A 25,264-nucleotide genomic window follows, 5' to 3' on the forward strand; every position below is an offset into this window, starting at 1 on the left:
TTCACGATTTCCAGCAGGGTACAGAGGCCTACAGCCCCGACCTGAAAAAAACAAACTTGACTGGAGGCAGCGCCTCTTCTTCCAAGTATAGTCCCCGGCTGAGGCGGATTAGAGCAACCACCTAAGGGGCGGAACCCTGGAGACAGCGGAACCTGGGATGCGAGGAAACTGAAGGCACGGAACCTGGGGGCGATGGAATCCGGGAGCGGTGGAACCAGGAACTTTGAATCCCGCGGAACCTGACAGCGGCGCCCAGGGGCCACCCGGACACTGTTTGGAACGGAAGCACAGTGTCCACTGCTTCCTGGTTGCCGGTCGGCGCCGAGGGCCTGGGCTGGCCGCCGCGATGCTGCCCTACACAGTGAACTTCAAGGTGTCGGCGCGCACCCTCACGGGGGCCCTCAACGCCCACAACAAGGCGGCGGTGGACTGGTGAGGGCGCCGGGCTTCCAGGTCGCCAGGATCGGCCGGGAATATGTGAGGGGAAAGGGGAAGAACAAGAGGTTTCACCTGCTGGTTAGTTTGGCCTCACCAAGGCAGGGAGCCGCCCTCACACAATGAGATTTGCTTTTAGTTGGTGGATTTTTTTGTTGTTACAGAAATGATAATAGTTCCGTGTGGGAAATTCCCCAGTGCAAATACATTCCTCCTTTTCCTCGCCCGTTTATCTGCTGTTTTCTCTGCACCTCGTCCTTTTGTCATTCCATTCTCCTCTCTTTATCTCTTTTCCAGCTTCCAGGCTTCTCTCTCTCCACCATTAATACCCTGTCCACTTTCTCTTCCCCATCCTGTCTTCTTTTTCTTTCTCTTGTATTCCTGTTTTCCTTCAACAGTGTGCCAGGCCCTGCGCTAGGAACCTGTTCTCTCACCTGTCCTTTTCACCTTCTCTTTTCAGGCTCCTCCTGTGTAGGATATTCCTGTCTTCAACAGGTGTCTGCATTACTCTATCTTTTCACTATAAATTACCACTGCCACTCTGAAAACTACTCATTAGACAAACGTAAAGCACAATTCTGTAGCTGTGGGATGTTGTTAGGAGGACTGAAATGTCTTGTCCAGTGTTTGTTTGTTTTTATCTAGTTGGAGGGACTGGGATTAGTCTCAGATGCCCCAGTCACACGGTGGATACTAAGGATTGGGAATCGGATAAGCGAAAGACATATGCCCACAACAACTATCAGAGGCTACAGTTGCTTTTTATGTCCTTGGGGCTCTTTTAGAACTCATGTTTTTTAGAACTTTTCTTTATCCGAATGAAAAGTGGATTTCAACAAGCAATTTAATCTTAGCCAGATCTTTTATTTAAATAGGGTAATGATAAATATTGCCCTTTGGATTTAAATGATTTTATTAAGGGTGGTACATATGAATTAGATTTATCATTTACTTAGGGTTGGCCAGAAATAAGTTTTCCTGCTTTGTGCTGTACTTAAAATTTAACATTACTATTTTGCTAGGGGCTGGCAAGGTTTAATTGCTTATGGATGTCATTCACTTGTGGTAGTGATTGATTCCATTACTGCCCAGACGCTTCAAGTTTTAGAAAAGCATAAAGCTGATGTTGTCAAGGTAAGTGAAATCCCAGTTTGACCCTAACATGTTGTTTAAAGTTTAATACTGTTTATCACTAGGCTCTCATTAAATCTCATGTGTAAGTGTTGAATAGCTTTTAAATATAATCTATTTGGGGCAGCCTAGAACTTCCATGTATGACTAAATGTCAATATAGGATGAGTTATTAAATGCTGGTTCTTAGATCATTTTAAGGCAGATGAGAGACAAATGGTAGAAGCTGCCAGTTCTGTCATTTACAAGACCATACAGTCATTCCTTAGTTTTGAGCACTTACCATGTGCTATGGATATAGAGATGAAAGGCCTCATATAATTCTTTCTTGTAAGGAAGACTCACAGTGTGATAGTGTGATAAGTGAGACTTGCTTAACATGCTGTGAGAAAACAAAGGAGTTTTCCTACGTATTACCTAGTTGTGGGAGAGTCACAGAAGTCTTTTCACTTTCAAGACTAGTAAACAGTAGTTAGCAAAATAAATTGACAAGGAGCATTGCAGAGAAAAGCAAGAATGCACAGAAGTAAGTAGCCTGCCATAAAGTTGGCTAAAAGGTGGGACACTTGTAGGAGTGATGAAAAAGGAGGCAGCCAGAGAGATTCAGCTGTCTGTCCTGAAAGTTTTATAAGATTACGAAAGAGTTTGGATTTTTAAGTAGGAGATTGATGTAACCATATTTGGATTTTAGAAAAACTCTGTCAGCAGTGGAGGATCTGCTGGAGAAATGCAAGACTGGAGTAAGATGATTTAGGAGACTTTTGCAGTAATTTTCACGGGAAATTCTAAAGGCCTGAAATTTTAGGAGCTGCATAAGAGGTAAACCTGATGGCCGTTAGAGTGATCAGTATAAAGGAGAGTAAGAGAATAAAGTCACTCCAAGGTTTCTTTTGGTGTGGTCGATGACAGTGTTGCCAGTTATCAGAGATAAGCATCTATGAAGTTAGTGATTTTAACATGCAAAGTCTGAAATGGCTGTAATATATTGCATTGTAGTGATCTGAGCTTTAGGAGAGACCTCAGGATTTGAGAGAGAGATCCGGAGTCTTTTTTCTTTTTCTTTGTTTTAAAATAGCTTTTTAAAGATACTCATACCATAAAATGTGCTCATTTAAAATGCACAATTCTGCAGCTTTTAGTATATTCATTTATACAGCTACAATTACAATGAATTTTATTACCTCAAAAAGAAACCCCATACCCATTAGCAGTCACATTCCATTTCTCTCATTTCCCTCATCCTTTGGCAACCACTGATCGACTTTCTGTATCTGTAGACTGGCCCATTCTGGACATTTTATATAAATTGAATCATATAATTTGTGGTCTTTTGTGCCTGACTTTGTTCACTTAGCATATTTTCATGATATATGTATACATATACATATATCAATACTCTGTTCCTTGTTACTGATGAATAATATTCCACTGTAAGGATATATCACATTTATTTTATTGATGGGTATTTGGATATTTTGTAGTTTTTGACTGTTACGAATAGTACAGCTTTGCACATTCATGTACAAGTTTTTGTGTGAACCTGTGTTTTCATTTCTCTTGAGTATACTTCTAGGAGTGGAATTATTGACTCATGGGGTAACTCTGTTTTTAACTTTTTGAGGAACTGCTGGACTGTTTTCCAAATTAACATCCTCATTAATAGTGTATGAGGAGTCCAATTTGTCCAGATTCTCACCAACACTTGCTAGTCTCTGTTCTTTTGATTATAACCATCCTAATGGGTATGAATTAATTCTCATTGTGGCTTTGGTTTTTATTTCCCTGATGACTAAAGGTGTGCAGTATCTTTTCATGTGTTATTGACCATTTGTATATCTTCTTTGGAGAAATGTCTGTGCAGATCCTTTGCCCATTTTAAAATTCTATTATTTATCTTTTTATAATTGAGTTGTAAGTGTTCTTTATATACTTCCCTATCCAGAAGGGAAATGTTCCAAGACCCCAGTGGATGCCTGAAACCCTGGATAGTACTGAACCCTATATATCTTGTATTTTTTCTTGTATGTACTTAACGATAAAGTTTATAAACCGAACCCTGTATATACTGTGTTTTGTCTCATGCATACTTACCAGTGATAAAGTTTATAAATTAGGCGTAGAAGGAGCTTCACAATAATAATAATAAAGTAGAACAATTCTAACAGTACATCAGCATTACTACTCTTCCACTTTGGGGCCATTATAAAGTAAAATAAGGGTTACTTGAACATAGCACTGAGATATCAGTTGATCTGATAATCAGGATAGATCTCTGTTTCCTTTCCCCTACACTCTGCCCTTGGCATTTCTGGAGGGTTTATTTCTTTATGTAAATCCAGGCGTCAGTCTGGTATTATATTCCCATTGACAGAATTTACTGTAAGTTCTTGAAGTGCCTGTCTAATACAGGTTGATTTTCTCAGCTTTTATTTGTCTGAGAAAGCATTTCACCTTTGTTTTTGAAAGACAATTTTCAAAGAATATAGAATTCTAGGTTTACAATTTTTTTTTCTAGTTATACTTTAAAACCATCATTTCACTGGCCACGGTTGATGGCTCACGACTGTAATCCCAGCACTTTGCGAGGCTGAAGTGTGTGGATCACCAGAGTCAGGAGTTTGAGACCAACCAGCCTGGCCAACAGGCAAAACCTTGTCTCTACTAAAAATACAAAAATTACCCAGGCATGGTGGTGTGCACCTGTAGTCCCAGCTACTTGGGAGGCTAAGGCAGGAGAATCACTTGAACCGAGGAGGTGGAGGTTGCAGTGAGCCAAGACGGTGCCACTGCACTCCAGCCTGGGCAACAGAGTGAGACTCATCTCAAAAAAAAAAAAAAGTCACTTAGCTATCTTCCAGCTTACATAGTTTCTGATGAAAAATTTTTGTCTTTGTTTCTCTGTGTTATATCTTTTTTCCTCTGATTACCTTCAAGATTTTCTTAACCTTGGTTTTCAGTAGTTTGATTATGATGTGTCTAGTTGATTTATATATATATATATGTACATGGCTTGGAGTTTACCTAAATAGAATTCAACATACACATATATATACACATATAGAAACATATATACACATAGAAACAATCATTTCTTGTTATTCATGGTAGCTATATTCTGTAAAGTTGTTGCATACACTGAATTAGTGAATACTGAAACTTTGTTTGCTCCTAGGGGTTAGGTACTTGTGAGGCTCTGGTCACAACATTTTCATCAGCTGATCAATACGTAACCTTGCTTTATATGTGTTTCCGTTTAAAGACATCTTATTTACTATATCAGTCGATCCATTAACGTTAAACTCGTAGCCAACAACACATGCCTGAGCAAAGCTTCTCTCTCTCTCTCTCTCTCTCTCTCTCTCTCTCTCTCTCTCACACACACACACACACACACACACACACACCCCCTCCCCAGGCTGGAGTGCAATGGCACAATCTCAGCTCACTGCAACACTTCTTGTACTTAGAAAATAGTAGAAGCACTATGCTTGGGGACCTATTTAAACAGTGAAATCACCAACAAAAAGAACAAAAATGTGAAAAATGTGGTACTAAATAAATCGTGAAATGAACATTTGTTTTGCATTGTAAAAGCTAAAGCAAGAATTCGTGTTTGACCGTAGCTGGGAACACCCATGTATGTTGGATGACATTTTTTTCACTATTCTGCACTTGTCCACAAAAGCACTGCAAGTGTTCATTTTGAGGTTCAAATTTTAGTGGGTAGATAAATTGACAAATACAGAATCTATAAATGACTAGAATTGACTGTATATACATATATACATTATATATATTCTAGTCATACACATTCTATACATATAAACATACACATTCAAACATATATACATACAAATATGCATAAGCATACATACATATGCATATATACACATACAGACTTCATTTAAAAATTTTTGCTTGAGCAAAAGATCTATTACAGGAAAACCTTAAGGCTTATTAACACTCATTTTCAGAAAATGTTGTGTTTCCATCTTTTTCATGAATACTATTGCAATTGGTTGGCTTACTTTCCTTCCTTAGCATTATATATGAGTGTATTTATATTTATACACATGTATAGCTATACCTATATTTTTATATTTTATATATTTGAAAATTCTGTGATATTTAAATCTACTTATTAAAAACAGCTTTGGACACTGTACTAAGTCAGAAACGTGAACAAAGACTACATGATCTGACCTATGGAACTTACAGTTGATGGATTCATGAAGAGTCAAAAAGATTGTAAATAAAATAAATACAAATTGTATAGTTAATGCTTTGAAGAAAATAAGCAAGATACTGAGATAGAAGAGAGGAGTGGTAGTGACCAGGGAAGGCCTGACTCCTGGTGAGGACTATGAAATGTATCTCTTACTCTGTCAGTATTCATTGTGCAGGAATTTAATCAGATTTGCTCTGGAATTCTTGTGTTTTTAAATTTTTTTTTAAGGGAAAAAACTTAATGTTTTTTGGAAGTGGTAGATAGCTAGAGTTTTTTGTTTGCCTTTGCTTTCTCCTAATTTTCCCTCTGCAAGATTTTTGTGTTTTTAAGTTGTCTCCTTTTAGTTAGGAGACTAGAATACAGAAAAAACATTTTGTTTAGCAATTTATGATTTTAGGTATTTTGTCATAAATTAGAGTTTAGGAAAACGAATTTGCAAGGCATCCTCGGGTTTTAACCTAAATTTCCCAAAATATTAAGGCTGTGAATCATTTTTCATATTGTAAAGCAGGAGCATTGTGATATGTTAAAAAAATATTTTAACTACAATTAAAAATATATACCAAAGTAACAAAAATGCTGCTTTCAAAGTGAAAAGCAGTTTCTGTTTATTCTTGTTAATGTTTTTGTAATATAAATGTAGGATGGGTTCTGGTTGATGTTTTGTGAAATTATGTTCTGTTTCATTCAGTGCAAGTATGAACTTGATCTGATTTCTTCTTGATACTAGGTTAAATGGGCCAGGGAAAACTATCACCATAACATTGGCTCACCATATTACTTGCGCTTAGCTTCTGCTGATGTCAATGGAAAGATCATCATCTGGGATGTAGCAGCAGGAATAGCTCAGTGTGAGATCCAAGAACATGCCAAGCCTATCCAGGGTGAGGAAAGTCTGCTCAGCTAAGTGTGTATATTGATACACTTACTCTTGGAGTGGGTTTTTTGGTTTTAGGGTTTTTTCCCATTCATTTAATTTTGCCAATTTCAAGTTAACTCTTGACTGTGTTTTGCGTTTTCTACTGATCTGAATCTCTGTTTCTTTCCTTATTGATACACTTCTAGGCATATTTCTTCAAATCTCAACTGATCTGTGCTTTGGTAAAACTCATTAATTTCAATATCAGCTCAGTCAAGCATCATAGGAAAAATTAAGTGTTGCAGTCTTATAATCTAAGCTACAATATAAGGAAAGTTGGTCACTGCTGTTAGGAACTAGCCATCAGTGCTTACTCTACATTAAGTAATTTGTTCTTTAATAGAGATGAACAAAGTTTTATTCTCATTTTCATTCTCATTGCTTGTTTGCTTATTTGATGTTACTGACCTAAAACCAATATAGAATTCTTAGACTCAAGTCTTCCAGTGGCCCTCTTGACTGAATGAATTTTTTAAATGACTATTTAAAAAATGTTTATTAACTACTTACTGTGTTCTAGGTACTGAACTAGGTCTTTACATATTCTGTTTATATTTTGAAAAACCATGAAAAACTGTAAAGTTCCATTAAGTAATTCCACTGAAGCATTAGGGAAGTCTGACATCTTGCTTGTGGCTAGTAGAGTTTCATATTGATTTTATAGTTTTAAGTAATGATCAGTGCAAATTGCCTTTTATTTTCTTTGAAGTGATATTTCATATCACTTCAAAATTTCGACCTTGAGATTTTAACCAGACAATTTATTTTTATATAAAATTAGCTTCTCTGGAATCTTCACACACACACACACACACACACACACACACACACACCACATTTGGGGCTGATGGTTAAGTTTTTAAGGATTATAATTTAAAAACTATACATCAAGGAAAAGTTAGCCAAGTGTTTTGAAGAGGATCGTTTCTGAATTTTGCCTTTATTTATTGGGTCTTTCCAGATGTTCAGTGGTTATGGAATCAAGATGCTTCCCGCGATTTACTGCTTGCTATCCATCCACCAAATTATATTGTGCTCTGGAATGCAGACACTGGCACCAAACTCTGGAAGAAGAGCTATGCAGATAACATTCTTTCTTTTTCTTTTGACCCTTTTGATCCCTCACATTTAACTTGTGAGTAATAGTTGCTTGTGGAAAATGAGTTAAGTGAGATATTTATAATGATGCTATGTACATGATATATAAATACATACACATTATACATCTATAATGTTATAATGACTGAGCAGAGTGGATAAGCATATCTAGTCCATATATCTGCAGCTAATACACATAATCATAAGTTTATATCATTTGCAAATATGATAATTAAAAATATAAATCAGCAAGCTATACACCTTCACTGTGTTAAATTTGTGAATAGTATTAGACTAGCCAGGGACAGAGTTACTTTGACATTCCAGTTCAAACTTAATTAAATTTGTTTTTCTGCCGGGCGCGGTGGCTCAAGCCTGTAATCCCAGCACTTTGGGAGGCCAAGGCGGGTGGATCACGAGGTCAAGAGATCAAGACCATCCTGGTCAACATGGTGAAACCCCGTCTCTACTAAAAATATAAAAAATTAGCCAGGCATGGTGGTGTGTGCCTGTAATCTTAGCTACTCAGGAGGCTGAGGCAGGAGAATTGCCTGAACCCAGGAGGTGGAGGTTGCGGTGAGCCGAGATCGTGCCATCGCACTCCAGCCTGGGTAACAAGAGCGAAACTCCATCTCAAAAAAAAAAAAAAATTTTTGTTTTTCTAAGAACATTTAAATAACTTGAATCAAGGACTTCATTTAGTCTGTGGCCAAGTTAATTCTTGCTTTTTAAAAAATTGTCCTAATTCATGTCATTTGTTTTGAGTGCCATAAACAGATGCATATAGAAGAAATAAGCCTAAGCAAATTTTTTCTTGCAGATAGTTTTTGCCAATATGCTTTTAATGTTTTCTGAGCTAATGATCTAAAAATGAGATTTGCTTTAGATCTTTTTGTGGCTAAATTGTTTAGAAAATATTCAGTCATCCAACAGATCTATTTCTTGAGCTATTACTGCTTTTCTGGGAACCAAGACATCTTTGTTCCCAGAAGGTAGGAGCCTTCAGAGTTTGCATTCTAGTGAGAAGAAGTATATCATAAACTATGAACGCTGAATTGATAAATTCTAGTATCGTAAGAGGTGACAGGTGGTATAAAGACAGGATAAAGGGGATGCAGAAGAAAGCGGGGTGAGGGCATGAAAGTTGTATTAGACAAAGTGGTCAAAGTAGGCTTCACTCTAATAATAATCAGAAATGTGAAGGAGGTACGGGAATTAGCTATGGTAAGGAATGCTTTTCCTAGATTTGAATGATTAAAAATTCTAACTTTTACCCATCGACTTCTGTTGAGGGGTGTGTGTGTGTCTGCATGTGTTAAAGGAGGAAGGGAAAGGCAGACAAGTTGCAACTATTGTAACATGGGAAATGTGGCTATATAAATACAGTACAGTGTGTTTAGCCTATTATGTATATAAATGTTTGTATATGAACATATGCATACATATACTCACTCGCTCACCAGTTTACTCACATAGGTGCAGTGCTGGGGAAACACCTAGGAGGGCTGGCCCAGGTGGCAGACTCAGGGAAGGAGCCATCATCACAAAAGAAGGGAAGCAGAGGGGCGGGCCCTTGAAGGATGAGTTCTGACCCTGAAAAGGAGACGAGGCCTTTTGTTAACTTGATTACATCAGCTCTTTACATGGCTGTAATTTGGTTGGTGAGAGCACTGTACTTTTCAGAGTATCAGTTGACCTAACATCTTTGAGGTACTCATATTGAATGTCTGCTAGGGTTGTCATAACTCTTGAATGCATCCTTGTTCCCTGTGCTTAGAGCAGCCTCACTGAGGGCTGGGACCCAGAGGAGGAAGATTTTTCTGCTCCCATCTTCCAGTATTAACCCCATTGTTGAGGGAGATTATTTTTTCAGTCATAAAAAGGCATAATTTGTATTGCTAAATATGATACTCCTTCTTTGACTATTTTTGTTTCATGTACACTTAGTAAGCCACTGTGGACCCACTGCTTTTTTTCCTAAATATTAAGTGAAAATAATATTCTTTAGTCATCTTAAGGTTCAGTCTGATGCTTAGGAAAAAAAGAAAATATATTTAGACTGAGTAGCTCATAATAAAACTTTGGTGTCATCAAATCAAATATTTGAACTTAGATAATTGTGATATGCAGAGCCTCTTAAGTATGGTATTTTTTCTTCCTGTGTGAATCTTATTGAAAAGTATTTTAATTTTGAAGTTACTAGAATATAATAAGGGATTTTTTTTTTTTTTTTGAGAAGGAGTCTTACTCTGTCACTTGGGCTGGAGAACAGTGGCACAATCTCGGCTCACTGCAACCTCCAACTCCCAGTTTAAGCGATTCTCCTGCCCCAGCCTTCTGAGTAGCTGGGATTACAGGCATATGCCACCACACCTGGCTAATTTTTGTATTTTTAGTAGAGACAGGGTTTCACCATGTTGGTCAGGCTCGTCTTGAACTCCTGACTTTATGATCCACCCACCTTGGCCTCCCAAAGTGCTGGATAGTAAGGAAAGATTTCTAATGAAAGTTCGTGAACTGAATTTATTTAGAAGAACAAACATTTGTACTTTCAGCCAATAACCTTATGTTATCTTTTTAATATAAGGCATAATTTAGAATGCCAAGCTTGGAGGCCTCTGATGAATTGTAATAGACCACCTGTTTCTCTTCAACTTGGAGAACGTTCTCATTATCTTATGACTGCATAACATTGCCAGTTATATATTATTAAAATTATTATATGCTCTCAAAATTGTACTGGAATAAAACTGTATGCTAAACTTGATGAAACTTTAATCAGAATTTTGCTTTCTCAATATAGTGCTCACCAGCGAGGGTATTGTTTTCATCTCAGACTTCTCCCCATCCAAGCCTCCCTCAGGCCCTGGGAAAAAAGTGTACATATCCAGCCCACACTCTAGCCCAGCTCATAACAAGCTGGCAACAGCCACAGGTGCCAAGAAAGCACTAAATAAAGTAAAAATTTTAATTACTCAAGAGAAACCTAGGTAAGTTACAAGTGTAAAATTAGCAACATTTGTGTACTTATCCTATATGAAAGCATCATTTTTGGAGATGTACAAAGACTGATGTTTTTCTTAATCTTACTTTTTCTCATTTCTAATTTTGAATTTATTGTAGGAGAAAATCCTTATTTTGCCCCCTGCCCTAAGAGGAGATTCAGCATTTAACATTGCATTTGTTTCCACTAGCTGGGCTAAACTTCCCCACTGACTTTTATAGATTAAAATTTTTGAATTCTGATTTTTACTTTTGAAAATACACGATGATCCTAAAGTTCTGGTTATTGAGTGCATTAAAAATTTGGGCGCAAAAGCTGGATGCTCATTTTAAATACATTTTCCTGACTTAGATGCTGTGCCTTCTCATTAATCAGTAAAATCGGAGTGTTTGTCTTATACAGGTGAAGATGTCTCCCATCCTGCTGAAGAGCCAAGGTTCTGGGGGAAGCTGTAGTTATATGACTTTGAGAAACTTCTTTAATCTTACTCAAATTTCTCTCTCCCAGTCTCTAAAATAGCGTTTTAAAGTATTTCATAGGATTGTTTTAAAGATTAATAGATCCAATAATGTAAGTAAAACATACAATGTAGTCATTGATACTTAGTAACCATTTATTTAGAAGCTGTTGGCTGTTATTGTTTAAAAAGTTACAATTGAATAAAAGTTTAAGTCTTTGGATGTATTAGAAATAGATTTCCTTCTTTTTCCTGTAGCTATATTCTGTATATTATTGCTTTGGCAGGTTTTTTGGTCTGTTTGTTTTGGCATTTATTTTCAGAAAGCTTTTATTTTTAATATGCTGAGATTATCTAGGCTTGGTGAGTACTTGAAAAATATGTGGTAAAAATATAAATTGCTCTACAAATACATTTTGCACTTGTGTGTAAGTATCACTTTTATATATTAAACCATCGACTGGTTAAGTTCACTAGTTAATTTAGCTCTCACCCGGTGCCAAGATGACTTAAGATTGCTTCTTAAGTATCTTAAGAGAACTTTCTATTTTTTATGTATCCCCTCTCATAAGCGAGAAAGTATTTGGCAGTCTGAATAGTTTTATAAGTTACGATTTGTATCTCTTTTCTCTCATATGAATTATATGTATATCTTGAGTATTGGGGAAATACATTATTTCTTCAAGTAGAACTGCTCTGGGTGCTTTCACATCTATTAATTAATGTACTCCTACTACAATTCTGGCAGTAGTAATATTCCCATTTAATAGATAAGGAAAACTGAGTCCCATACCATTTTAAATAAAGTTACTCAAGCTCACCCCACTAAGACATGGCAGTCAGGATTTTAATTCAATAAAAAGTCCTCTTTCTAGTCCTATAAACTAACTTTATTTTAAATGTCAAAGCCTTTTAATTGAATTAGTCTGTAAAATGAAAATAGTACATAATTGTATGTCTATTCCTATTGAAATGTATTTCTTATAGAAAAGGTGGTTCAATGTATGGAACAATCACAAATTATTAAAATGATTTTTCAGACTCTGACAGTCTTTTAAAATCCTTATGGTTTGATCTGTTTTATTTACACAGGAGAAAATGCTATAATCTAAGTGAAACTTTGTTTCAAAAAAGATTTAAGACAGCTTAAAAGTGAATGAAAGCACCCAAGAGGAAGTTACTTGCCCAAAGCCATACAGATAGTCCAGTAACTCCTGGTCCAGGAGCCCTAATTACCCTAAATGTTTCTGTTTTAATCCTGAGTCTTGATTTTAGCAGTTTGTCTAGTACTTTTAATAACAAAGTAAAAGTAAAATAAAGCTATCTTGTGCGTGCCAGCTGTTATATCATCATTTACCATGTCTTGTTATGGACATATTAATAATATTCTACTACTTAATATTTCCAAAACTTAGAGACACTGACATTTCTACTTATCCTATACAATATTATTATAGCTTGGATTTTGTTACCTAGTAGAGGTCTCAGTTTTGGATGCCAACCCGTGTTGGTCATTTGAGGGAAGAATTGTACATTCTTATTGTTGTTTTTTATATGTAAAGTACAAAATTAAATCTTTTATTAGCTTTGATGTAAATGAAGTCTTTGACCCAAGTAAATGTTTACTTTTCTCAGTGCTGAATTCATGACTCTCAATGATTGCCTTCAACTGGCATACCTGCCTTCAAAAAGAAATCACATGTTGTTGCTCTATCCTCGAGAGATTCTAATCCTTGACCTTGAGGTGAATCAGACAGTGGGTGTGATTGCAATAGAACGCACAGGAGTTCCATTTTTGCAGGTATCTATGATTCATACATTATATTCCCCAAAATTATTAAGACAGTTATATTAAAAAGGCCATAATCTTGCATAAGTCTTCAGTTCTCCACTTTCTCTTTTCGGTTTATTGAAAGACTAACAACACTATTTTAGGTTGATTTTTTTCTTGGACTTTTGATTGGTTTGATTGACCCTAGAAATTGTGACTGATCCTGAGATATTTATTGAACTGTTTAAGTTGCATGGATAAAGACAAATTTTTTTAGGATTATAAATGGATATTTTAAATGTACATTTAGTTTTAAAGTTTGGAAATTTGTGTATTTTGGTTTCTTTTGTTTTTCTTTTGCTCATATTCTCTATGAGTTTGAGTTTCACAGTATATACTTTATTAATCTATTATACACGGTGGCTCAAGCCTGTAATCCCAGCACTTTGGGAGGCCAAGGCGGGTGGATCATGAGGTCAAGAGATCGAGACCATCCTGGTCAACATGGTGAAACCCTGTCTCTACTAAAAATACAAAAAATTAGCTGGGCGTGGTGGCACGTGCCTGTAATCCCAGCTACTCAGGAGGCTGAGGCAGGAGAATTGCCTGAACCCAGGAGGCGGAGGTTGCGGTGAGCCGAGATCGCACCATTGCACTCTAAACTGGGTAACAAGAGCAAAACTCCGTCTCAAAAAAAAAAAAAAAAACTATTATATTAATTTATTTTATTTATTATTTATTAATCTATTGTATTTTACTTTATTAATCTATTGTATTTAAAACATAAATATATCCTCTGTTTAAAGGTAATACCCTGCTTTCAGCGTGATGGTTTATTTTGTCTACATGAAAATGGTTGTATAACTTTACGTGTTCGGAGATCTTATAATAACATTTTTACCACTTCAAGTGAGGAACCAGGTGAGTCTCTGTCTCACAGTAATATGTACTCTATTTTTCTTCAAAATTATTTTATAAAGCTTCATGTGGCAAATACCAGCCGAGGAATAGAGTTAATGATACTCCTTGCCTTGAGGAAGTTTAAAGTAGTATAATAAGAGGCATAAAAAAGTATAAGCCCAAAATTAATCTCTTGATGTTATAACAGTGGACCTCATGGACACATCAAAGAGAGTAAAATTTTTTGTTTTTTCTTGATCATTCCACACGCCAAGTAGATGTTACCTTTTGCAATTTTTTTCAGTACAAGTCCAACCTGTGTGCCTTTGTTGTTAAGCCCCCGTGGCTTCTCTGCTGTAAGAACTTCCGTTGTATCACGCCTGTAATCCCAGCACTTTGGGAGGCCGAGGCGGGTGGATCCTGAGGTCAAGAAATCAAGACCATCCTGGTCAACATGGTGAAACCCCGTCTTTACTGAAAATACAAAAAATTAGCTGGGCATGGTGGCACGTGCCTGTAATCCCAGCTACTCAGGAGGCTGAGACAGGAGAATTGCCTGAACCCAGGAGGCGGAGGTTGCGGTGAGCTGAGATCGTGCCATTGCACTCCAGCCTGGGTAACGAGCGAAACTCCGTCTCAAAAAAAAAAAGAACTTCCATTGTAAAGTGACAAAGATTACTAAGTCTCCACAGCACTTAGTTGTCAAGTCAGTCTTATATTGGAGAGTAGAAATAGTTTTTGTGAAATGATGTACTAAGTAAAGATTAAAGTGATTTTCACATCTTTTGAAAAGTAGAGCTATTTTCAGGCTTGTAGACTACTGCAAATTATGATGGAAATTTATTCATTAATTATATGTCACTGTTGATCCTTTTTCAAAGCACTGTCTTTAAAAATATTAAAAAACAAGATATCTTGATTATAGTTGTTATTTTGTAGATTAAACTTAGTACAGTCATTAAGTGAATTATCTTTATATTCGGAAAAAATTTGGTAGTAATTGTAAAAAGTGAAGCCCTTCTTGACAGAATTTGCATTTGTGAAGGAGTGATGCCCAAATTTAGTTGAGGTTTTATTTCAAGTGAAACAAATAGTAGTGGTATTGATATAGTTGCTTTCTGATACTTAAAACAATTTTATGTGAAGATCCAGATCCAGTTCAGGAGCTTACCTATGATTTACGAAGCCAGTGCGATGCAATCAGGGTGACAAAAACCGTCCGTCCCTTCAGTATGGTGTGCTGTCCTGTCAATGAGAATGCAGCTGCCCTCGTAGTGAGTGATGGCAGGGTCATGATATGGGAACTCAAGTCTGCAGTGTGTAATCGGAATTCACGAAACAGGTAATTGAATCTACAGGATCATGGTTTTGTTTTTTGTTTTCTGTTTCCTTTTTAAAAAAAATGTTCATAGTCATGAAAATAGGGGGGCTGGTTGTCTATAAAAATATTTTTAAGGTCATAATTAAGGCTTTAGATTATTAGGGCATTAGGTAAATCTGCTAGAGCTATTTCACCTGTGGGTAAGATGAATAAATAATATAAAAATAGAATGCCGTGATCTGGACTTGATAATTTGAATTCCTAATACGTAATGCAGATTTTAAATATGTAAAACCTTCTAATTATTATGTCTTTGCAGTAGTTCTGGTGTGTCACCTTTGTATTCACCAGTGTCTTTCTGTGGAATTCCTGTAGGAGTACTACAGAATAAACTTCCAGACCTTTCCTTAGATAACATGATCGGTAAGCTTTTTTTTCCCCTCTAACTCCATGTTAAGTATTCTTTCTGAAGGGCAAAATTAATAGTCACTCACTTGTAATTATTTTAAAGTCAAAAAAGTTAATACTTGAGAAAACTAGAACATGCAATCATTCTTTCTTAAATAAATCAGAGGGGTATAAAATACTTAAGTAGAAAAGTGCCTGAAGTAGCATAGGTGTGCATTATGGTTCTTGGAAATAGAAAGTATTCATTCATGAGAGACTGATGTAAATGAAAGCAATGACATTAGGCATCTGGGTTTTGGACCTAGAGCCAATGCTGAGTGATGCCATGCCAACTCAGGGCCTTCCCGTTTGCTGGTCCCTAGCTTGGAATGAAGTACATGCTTCCTTTCTCTCTGCTACTCCTAATTCAAAATTCAACTCAGGTGTTGCTTTCGTTAATCTCCCAAGTCTGATTTAAATGTTCTTCTTTTGTTTTTTTTTAACAGTTATCAGCTGTATTGTATTGTGTGTGTGTGTGTTTTAACTTCTGTTTCATCTAATCAATTATAAGCATCACAAGGGTGGAGCGGTGTTTGATTCAATTTTGTATTTCCCAGCACTCAGCACAGTACCTTGTGCATGCCTGTTTTGTAGTAAATATTTACTGAAGGAATAAAGTAACCGAGCAGTGTTAGAAAATATTATTTTAACTTTTTGACATGAATTATTTTTACATTGGGGATTCTTTCAACCAATCATTTTTGGAGATAAAAATGTTCAAAGTGCTTTAATCATTATAAGGCCAATATATATTAAAGGAAAAATGAGAATTTGTGATTTCAGATTTTATGCTACTTGAAATTATTAAGACTTTGTAAATATGCCAAGCAATTTGGACATTTAATTCTTTTAAAATTGTGACTGTAGTTTATAAAGGATTTTCTATTTCATTATTTATTCTACCATAATGTAATTGAAAACAGATATTATTTAGGAGGGTTTTGTTGTTGTTGTTGAATCACTAGATAGGTGATGTACTAGAAAGAGCATTGACTGGGCACAGTGGCTCACGCCTGTAATCTGAGCACTTTGGGAGGCCAAGGCCGGTGGATCACTTGAGGTCAGGAGTTTGAGACCAGCTTGGCCAATATAGTGAAATCTTGTTTCTACTAAAAATACAAGAATTAGCTGGGCATGGTGGCATGTGCCTGTGGTCCCAGCTACTTGGGAGGCTGAGGCAGAAGAATTGCTTGAACCCAGGAGGCGGAGGTTGCAGTGATCCGAGATCACCACAGCACTCCAGCCTGGTGCCTGGTGCCTGGTGACAGAGTGAGACTCCATCTCAAAAAAAAAAGAAAAAAGAAAGAGCGTTACCTTATTAATTATATTAATCAGATCGCGTTGATTTGTTTCTTAATACTGTTTTAAGTGCTGTGCTAAATATTCTACATATTACTTTGCTACAACTTTGCAAGATAAGTAATACTGTCTCCATTTGATATAAATGAGAACTCAGGCCCAGAGAGATTAAATCTTTAAACCACACAGTCACACAGTCACACAATGGAATAGCCAAAGTGTGACCCAGGTAATCCTGGCTCCAGAGCCTGCTCCTGAGCAGTGGCCTCCAGTCCTGACAGCTCCACTGTCATCTTGGGCAAGACCATCATCCATCTCTAGGCCTCAGTTTTTTCACAATTTCTGCCAGTTATGAAATTCTTTTGTTCAGTGATACTTACTATTATATTTAAAATTCTTTCTCTTCACTATCTATTCTACCAGATATAAATAAATCCATATGAGGAAGCCTGAACACATCTTGTTTTGCAAAATTTATTTTATCAGTAACACAATTTTTTTTTAGTTAATTCACCTTGTCTACTCTTAATATGAAAACTTAGTGAAAAGAATTAAAAACACATACACATAACTAATCAGTTATATGGAGGCCACAGTAGTTCAAAATTTTCTGCTGTTTAGGTATCTAAGTGATATAAATTACCGTGTTTAAGAGACAAAAGGGTACAGATTGTATAGCATTTCTTGACAATGTAGTTTTTAAAGTCTTAAAGCTTCGTACTTGAAAACATTTTAGTTTAAACTTTTAATTTGAAATTCACTGTGTTCTTAGTGATAATTAAAAGCAATTCAGTTAAATACAGGGGCTGATTTATATTCACTGGATCAATGCTGATGATACTTATTAAGGCCTAATCTGCCCTACATTGTAAATTGCTTCTTATGGAAAATACTTGAAGAAAAATGTGGCATTCCCTGGGAATCAACTCAAAGCCAATATATGTATGTGTGGATTCCTTCACATTCCATCTTTTTTTAACCAAGGTTTAGCCAGAGAGATTGATACTGGGTATGTGGCTAATCCTAAGGGATCATTTGAATAGGATTATAGTGCTGGCTATTTTATTGTATATATTTTAGGGATTTAAAAAATAACATTATTAAAACAACTTTAAAGCCTCAATAAGTTATATTCATCATCCACTCTTAGTAATTATTTACATTTTTCCTTTCGCACAGTATATATGTTTGTGTTTATGTGTATGTAGACATATATGTATACACTGACACATACTCTTTATATTTTTGGCAAGTTAATCCCAATATTATAGAGTAGTTTATAGGAAGGACATTTGTATACCCTTTTTAAACAGTCTTGATTTTGTTGTATTGTTTACATTTACATTTTATTAGAATAATTTTTATTGGAATCATTTTTTTAGTTTCAGACTTGGTAACCTAAGCACAAATGGTGTATGTGAAAAGACTTAACTATTGACAGTGATGGCTTATATATTATACATGTGATTTATGAACATATATTTGTATTTATATTTACTTATAAGGCTTATATTTTATAATTACACTGACACATTAAGATTTCTTGTTAGAAATTATTAATGGTTATTTAAACCTGGTTTTCATGAATACCAATTTTATATGTACTTTACAAAGTACATCAGATTGAAAAGTAATCCTCTCAAAAGCCAGTAAAATGAGAATGTGGTACAGCAGTTCACTCTGCGGGAACTGTTCTCTCATCCAGGTTGTCTTGCTTCGTTCTGAAGGCTGTTTAGTGCTTTAATACCAGGAACACTGACCAAAACAATGTTTCTTAGAAGACATAGGTCCCTGTATTCTGGACAGCAGTACTCGGGAGTAGTCTATCCTTTGAGGTGTTAGTCGATGCAATTTAAGTCCTATAGCCAGGTACAGAGTCATTGTGTCCCTAATAACTGTAGCCGCTAAGTGTACTACATTATACTTTTAGACCTGAAGAGCATTTCTACTGAAATTTTTCTTTAGATTTTCAAGATCAGCGTACATGATAGTTAATATATTTGTTATTTTTATTACAAATCAGGGCAAAGTGCAATTGCTGGGGAAGAACATCCCAAAGGTTCAGTTCTGCGAGAAGTGCACCTCAAGTTCCTGCTGACAGGACTGCTTTCAGGACTGCCCGCCCCACCGTTTGCTACCCGCATGTGTCCACCACTGACCACAAAAAACATCAAGACGTATCAGCCACTGCTGGCTGTTGGTGAGTATTTGACCTGGTCTTTTTTTTTAACTCACTTTAGAAGATGTTCAGGTTTCCTAGTTTCTAGAAGATCCTTTATTCTCTTTGAGGATGCTTCGAAAGGAGATAGCGGCTAAGGGAAACAGTGTAGATACTCATCTTGGAACTTAAAAAAAATTTGTTTCTGTACTTTTACTCCAGCCGTCTTATACTGAATTGGAACGCTAAGTCTCATCCACTTGAGGCTGGACAGTCGAGTCTCTTGACACTGTCCATTCATCTCTGAAATATTAGGAGGCACACCCCTGCAGAGCTGAATCCTGGGCCCCTTGTCTGTAATTGGACCTCCCCAGTCTTTCTGTCATGTCAGTTCATTAGGTCTTTATTGACTAAAAATATAGACAAGGTTAATAGTCTAATAGCAGGGTTCTTCTTTTGCTAAGAGTTATATATTAAATATTCTTTAAAGTGGCTCTGGTCCCTATAAACTAAGATTTGCCTTTTGGTTTGAAATTGCATATTTTTATGTTATAGATAGAAAAATTTATCTGGATTTCAACTTGCTGCCACATTAATTTCATAGTAATGTGATGAACCTAATTTTCTTTACAGCATAGAGAAAAAAACAAAATTTAGTTTGCTATTAAGTATGCATGGTTAAAATACATTTCTCCAAAACTTTTTTCTCCTTTTTTTTAATATTTTTAAGTTCTAGGATACATGTGCAGAACATGCAGGTTTGTTACATATGTATACACGTGCCATGGTGGTTTGCCGCACCTATCAACCCATCATCTGCATTAGGTATTTCTCCTAATTCTGTCCTTCCCCTATCCCCCCATCTGCTGACAGGCCCAGTGTGTGATGTTTCCACTCCCTGTATCCATGTGTTCTCATTGTTCAACTTCCACTTATGAGTGAAAACATGCAGTGTTTGGTTTTCTGTTCCTGTGTTAGTTTGCTGAGAAAGATGGTTTCCAACTTCATCTGTGTCCCTGTAAAGGACATGAACTCATCCTCTTTTATGGCTGCATAGTATTCCATGATGTATATGTGCCACATTTTCTTTATCCATTCTCTCATTGATGGGCATTTGAGTTGGTTCCAAGTCTTTGCTATTGTGAATAGTGCTGTAATAAACATTTGTGCATACGTGTGCATGTGTCTTTATAGTAGAATGATTTATAATCCGTTGGGTCTATAGCCGGTAATGGGGATTGCTGAGTCAAATGGTATTTCTGGTTCTAGATCCTTGAGGAATTGCCACACTGTCTTCCACAGTGGTTGAACTAATTTACACTCCTACCGACAGTGTAAAATCATTCCTATTTCTCTACATCCTCTCTAGCATCTGTTGTCTCCTGACTTTTAATGATCATCATTCTAACCGGCATGAGATGGTATCTCATTGTGGTTTTGATTTGCATTTCTCTAATGACCAGTGGTAATGTGCTTTTTTTCATATGTTTGTTAGCTGCATAAATGTCTTCTTTTGAGAAGTGTCTGTCCATATCCTTGGCCCACTTTTTGATGGGGTTATTTTTTTCTTATAAATTTGTTTAAGTTCCTTGTAGATTCTGGATATTAGCCCTTTGTCACATGGATAGATTGCAAAAATGTTCTCCCATTCTGTAGGTTGCCAGTTCACTCTGATGATAGTTTCTTTTGCCATGCAGAAACTCTTTAATTAGATCCCATTTGTCAATTTTGGCTTTTGTTGCCATTGCTTTCAGTGTTGTAGTCATGAAGTCTTTGCCCACGTCTATGTCCTAAATGGTATTACTGGGTTTTCTTTTAGGGTTTTATATCTTACATTTAAGTCTTTAATCCATCTTGAGTTAATTTTTGAATAAGATATAAGGAAGGAAGAGGTCCAGTTTTTCAGTTTTCTGCATATGGCTAGCCGGTTTTCCCAGCACCATTTATTAAATAGGGAATCCTTTCCCCATTGCTTGTTTTTGTCAGGTTTGTCAAAGATCAGATGGTTGTAGATGTGTGGCGTTATTTCTGAGGCCTCAGTTCTGTTTGAAGCTCAACATTTCTTCTTAAGATGCTATTTGCTGACTTCTGGCTTTCTTCTCCAGTCTATTAACAAGTGATTTGTAGTGAAAACTTTACCACGTTTGTTCTGTGGCCAACATGTCTCAGCTTAATGGCTGACTTCTCAGTACTAAAGACTCATTTAGGTATTACTGTTTGGTAGTACTCCTCTCCTGTTTTTTTCTGTGCCTATCTTTTGAAAATGATTTAATTTTTATGATTCAATTGTCTATATATGTGTCCAGATTTATATAGTTATATGATACAGATAAATGTTTAATTTTTGTTTTAGAAACTTGATTAATATTTCAACTTGAATAGATTTAATTAGGATTCATCGGTGTGCTTCTTACGTATGTATTATGTCAGTGTTCCTGATTTGTCAATTAGGATTTTGTCAATTTCTTGGGGAAAATCACTTCTTGGGCTAACTGTATAATAAGAGCTGTGGCAGGGTCTGAGATTTCCATTGTAGAATAAGCTATATAGGTATGTAGTGAGTGTTATCATTTACTGAGTTTATTATAACAAAGTAAAAATATAAAATAAGCGCCTAAAGGTTTGTCTAGAGGTGTCACTAAGAAATATAAACAGAGTTCAACTATGGAATGAATTATCCTTATGGTGCCCATAGTGCATTAGCTCATAGGTTCAGCATCGTTAAAACTTTAAGATTGTAGAAATCATTTGATTATTATGAAGTTCTGTTAATTGAAAAATTTTAGTGATTTAGTTACTTTTTCGGTGCCAGAAGGTCTTATGAAATAGACGATAAACGTAAACAGTTGTACAATGTGTTTTACTAGAATAGTTTTGCAAAGATTTCTGGAGTTTTATTCAGCAAATAAGATAATATTGGAATTTGCCCAGGATTTTTACTTCCACTCTGTTGCTTTGTATGAATTAATCTTTAAATCATGTGCAGTGCAAAGGTGATTGTCCATATAGACTGTTCACTTTTCTTGTTTAACTTATTAAAACAGTATAGAGACTGAAGCTTTACTTTCTCATGTGTGTCCATGTCCCTTCCATTTAAACTTTAGACATACGACCTGGCACCATGAAAAACTTTAGGAATGATAACTGTAAACTATTAATTATATTGATGACAGGATACTAATAGTTAACCAGGTGCTTACTTTATTTAATCTGCAACAAATAGATTTTCTGCTCTTCCCATTTTAAAGAGATGAAAACACAGATTTAGTGTGGGCAAGTAAGTCATCCAAGAGTATAAGAAGAGGCAGGGCTTGAGCCCAGGTTTCTTTAATTGCAGAAACCAGTTAACCATCATACTTTACTCTCTTGTCAGGATTTATTTAATATAAGAGAAAAAACGAAAACAAAACTTTGTAAAGAAAAATGGATAACCCTGGTTAATGAGCTCTGCCAGATTGCTTATTTGAGGACCAGCCATAATAAATCTTCTGAATCTCAAAAAGCATAAATTCCCATGTATACAAAAGCTTAGGAAAGTGTTTCTTCAAATTGTATATGTATTAATTTAGGTTTTAAAGTCTTTCTGTGAAAAATCTATCCCTGGAATTAGGTGAAGTTTTTGAGCATATGAGGTTAGGCCCATTTTTTACAGGGAAGTGGACCAGAGAAATCATTCTTTTTTTTTTTTTTTAAAGCACATAGCTTGGGTCTGTTTTATAAAAGATAAATGTTGTTAAATGAGTAAAGTCTTGAGAAAAGACTTTTCCTGCCAAGTGCTGGAACTCCCACTGAATTAATGCTCTTCTGTTATGTCATTTTGAAAGGTACAAGTAACGGTTCTGTCCTGGTGTACCATCTCACCAGTGGTCTGCTACACAAGGAGTTAAGCATCCACTCATGTGAAGTCAAGTAAGTATGTCATGGTGGTGGTGACATCACCGCCATAGTATCAGGAAAAAACTCTCCTAGACTTTTCTACATTGAGTACTCTATAATGATATCTGCAGTGGTGATATTTTGAAAAGTTTGAATAATATTCACATCCAACTAAGGGCTATGTGAATCAAGGATGATTACTAATGGTTTGCTATCTAAAGAACATAAGCAGTAGAGAATGTTTTCTCTTTTATTGGGTTGGTGCAAAAGTAATTGTGGTTTTTTGCAATTTTAATGGCAAAAACCATAATTATTTGTGTGCCAACTAGTATTGTTGCATCTCATTTATTTCACCTAAGGTCCATGCTGTTTTCTCACTGAATGTTCCTATGTTGCCTTATTCAGGTTTATTTTATTTTTCACTTCTTTTTCTTTTTTTTTTTTGCTCAAAATTATTATTTTTTATTATTTTTTAATTTTTTTTACTTTAAGTTCTGGGATACATGTGCAGAAGGTACAGATTTGTTACATAGGTATATGTGTGCCATGGTAGTTTGCTGCACCTGTCAACCTATCACTTAGGTTTTAAGCCCCACATGCATTAGCTATTTGTCCTAATGCTCTCCCTCCCCTTGTCCCCTTCTCAACAGTCCCTGGTGTGTCATGTTCCTCTCTTTGTGTCTTTGTGTTCTCATTGTTCAACTCCCACTTATGACGGAGAACATTTGGTGTTTGGTTTTATGTTCCTGTGTTAGTTTGCTGAGAGTGATGTCTTCCAGTTTCATCCATGTCCCTGCAAAGGACGTGAACTCATTCTTTTTCATATTTTTCATTTCTATGTGAAAAATAGCTGCCTATTTTTCATTTCTATATGATCTGTCAGTAGGACTGCTCATGACAAATTCAAATAAAGTCATTTTAATTTGTTAATTAGTTTTATTTATTCTTTGTTTACTATCAAAACGCTGCATAGCATTTATTTGTTGATTTTAAGACATGATCTGCTTATGAGTTCTGTGTATGCAGAGATGTCTGAGGGAAGGGTAAATTGACAGAAGAGTGCTCCTTGCTTTCTGTCCCAAAATGCATAACTACACTGTCCATAGCATTATTTTGCTATTTTGCTGAATGCAAGGCTGTTTTCCTTTCATGTCCTACCAATGATAGATTGTAGATTTTCACATATAAAATATGAATTTCCTGTTTTGGAGTTTTTTGTTTTTTGGTTTTTTTTTGAGACAGAGTCTTGCTCTGTCACCCAGGCTGGAGTGCAGGGGCATAATCTCAGCTCACTATAACCTCTGCCTCCCAGGTTCCAGTGATTCTCATGCCTCAGCCTCTTGAGTACCTGGGACTACAGGCACGTGCCACCATGCCCAGCTAATTTTTGTATTTTTAGTAGAAATAGGATTTTACCATGTTGGCCAGGCTGGTCTTGAACTCCTGACCTCAAGTGATCCACCTACCTCAGCCTCCCAAAGTGCTGGGATTATAGGCTTGAGCCCGGCCAGTTTCCAGTATTTTTTGATGATCTTTCAGTGAAAGCATAAGAAAGGTCATTTTCTGTACATTAAATAATTGTAGGTCTTATGTATAAAAATTCTCAGTGAACCCTTAGTGAACACATTATCCTGAGTAAATGCATTTTCTTAATGGAGTAAAGTTAACCTTTTTTTTTTAAATTTTATTTTGAGATGGAGTTTCTCTCCTATTGCCCAGGTTAGAGTGCAATGGTACAATCTTGGCTCACTGCAACCTCTCCCTCCCGAGTAGCTGAGATTACAGGTGTATGCTACCACGCCCAGCTAATTTTTGTATTTTTTAGTAGAGATGGGATTTCACCATGTTGGTCAGGCCGGTCTCAAACTCCTGACCTCAAGTGATCTACCCGCCTTGGCCTCACAAAGTGCTGGGATTACAGGCATAAGCCACTACACCCAGTCAGATTAACCTTTTAAATGTCACAGCTTCTGATGGTGATGGAAATCTCTGAAAATTTGTATTGTCTTATTGTTTCAAGTGCATTGTTGTGTGGTACAGCCCAGCTGACTGTCTATTGCCATCTTACATTGTTCCTGTACAGCACTCCCCAAATACATTTATGTGGAATAATAATGTTTTCAAAAGCTTTGGGCTTTTGAGCTGCAGTGACACAGGTGCCTGTTTGGCCTCTTTCAGTCTGTTATTCATCTGTTCTTTTCTGTTGCAGTGTTTGTAGCT

At 36.2% G+C, this 25,264-nt stretch overlaps 1 protein-coding gene across 4 annotated transcripts in view; it reads left to right on the forward strand.

The window, feature by feature from the left end:
* The first annotated feature begins 306 nt into the window (after positions 1-306).
* The window catches only part of WDR11 (WD repeat domain 11), a 59,864-nt gene continuing 34,906 nt past the window's right edge, over positions 307-25,264 (forward strand). The window contains exons 1-11 of one of the 4 annotated variants that reach the window (XM_035269279.3): positions 307-516; positions 1,458-1,569; positions 6,525-6,678; positions 7,675-7,848; positions 10,615-10,801; positions 12,908-13,073; positions 13,850-13,964; positions 15,090-15,285; positions 15,584-15,687; positions 19,034-19,210; positions 22,993-23,077. In XM_035269279.3, the coding sequence (XP_035125170.1) occupies positions 12,918-13,073; positions 13,850-13,964; positions 15,090-15,285; positions 15,584-15,687; positions 19,034-19,210; positions 22,993-23,077 (833 nt within the window). In that variant the 5' untranslated portion in view covers positions 307-516; positions 1,458-1,569; positions 6,525-6,678; ... (1 more) ...; positions 10,615-10,801; positions 12,908-12,917. The remainder of the gene's footprint in view (positions 517-1,457; positions 1,570-6,524; positions 6,679-7,674; positions 7,849-10,614; positions 10,802-12,907; positions 13,074-13,849; positions 13,965-15,089; positions 15,286-15,583; positions 15,688-19,033; positions 19,211-22,992; positions 23,078-25,264) is intronic. The other 3 variants (XM_078344083.1, XM_002756667.7, XM_035269280.3) reach the window with 3 other exon arrangements.

This window comes from Callithrix jacchus, chromosome 12, assembly GCF_049354715.1.
Source record: "Callithrix jacchus isolate 240 chromosome 12, calJac240_pri, whole genome shotgun sequence".
Taxonomy (NCBI): domain Eukaryota; kingdom Metazoa; phylum Chordata; class Mammalia; order Primates; family Cebidae; genus Callithrix; species Callithrix jacchus.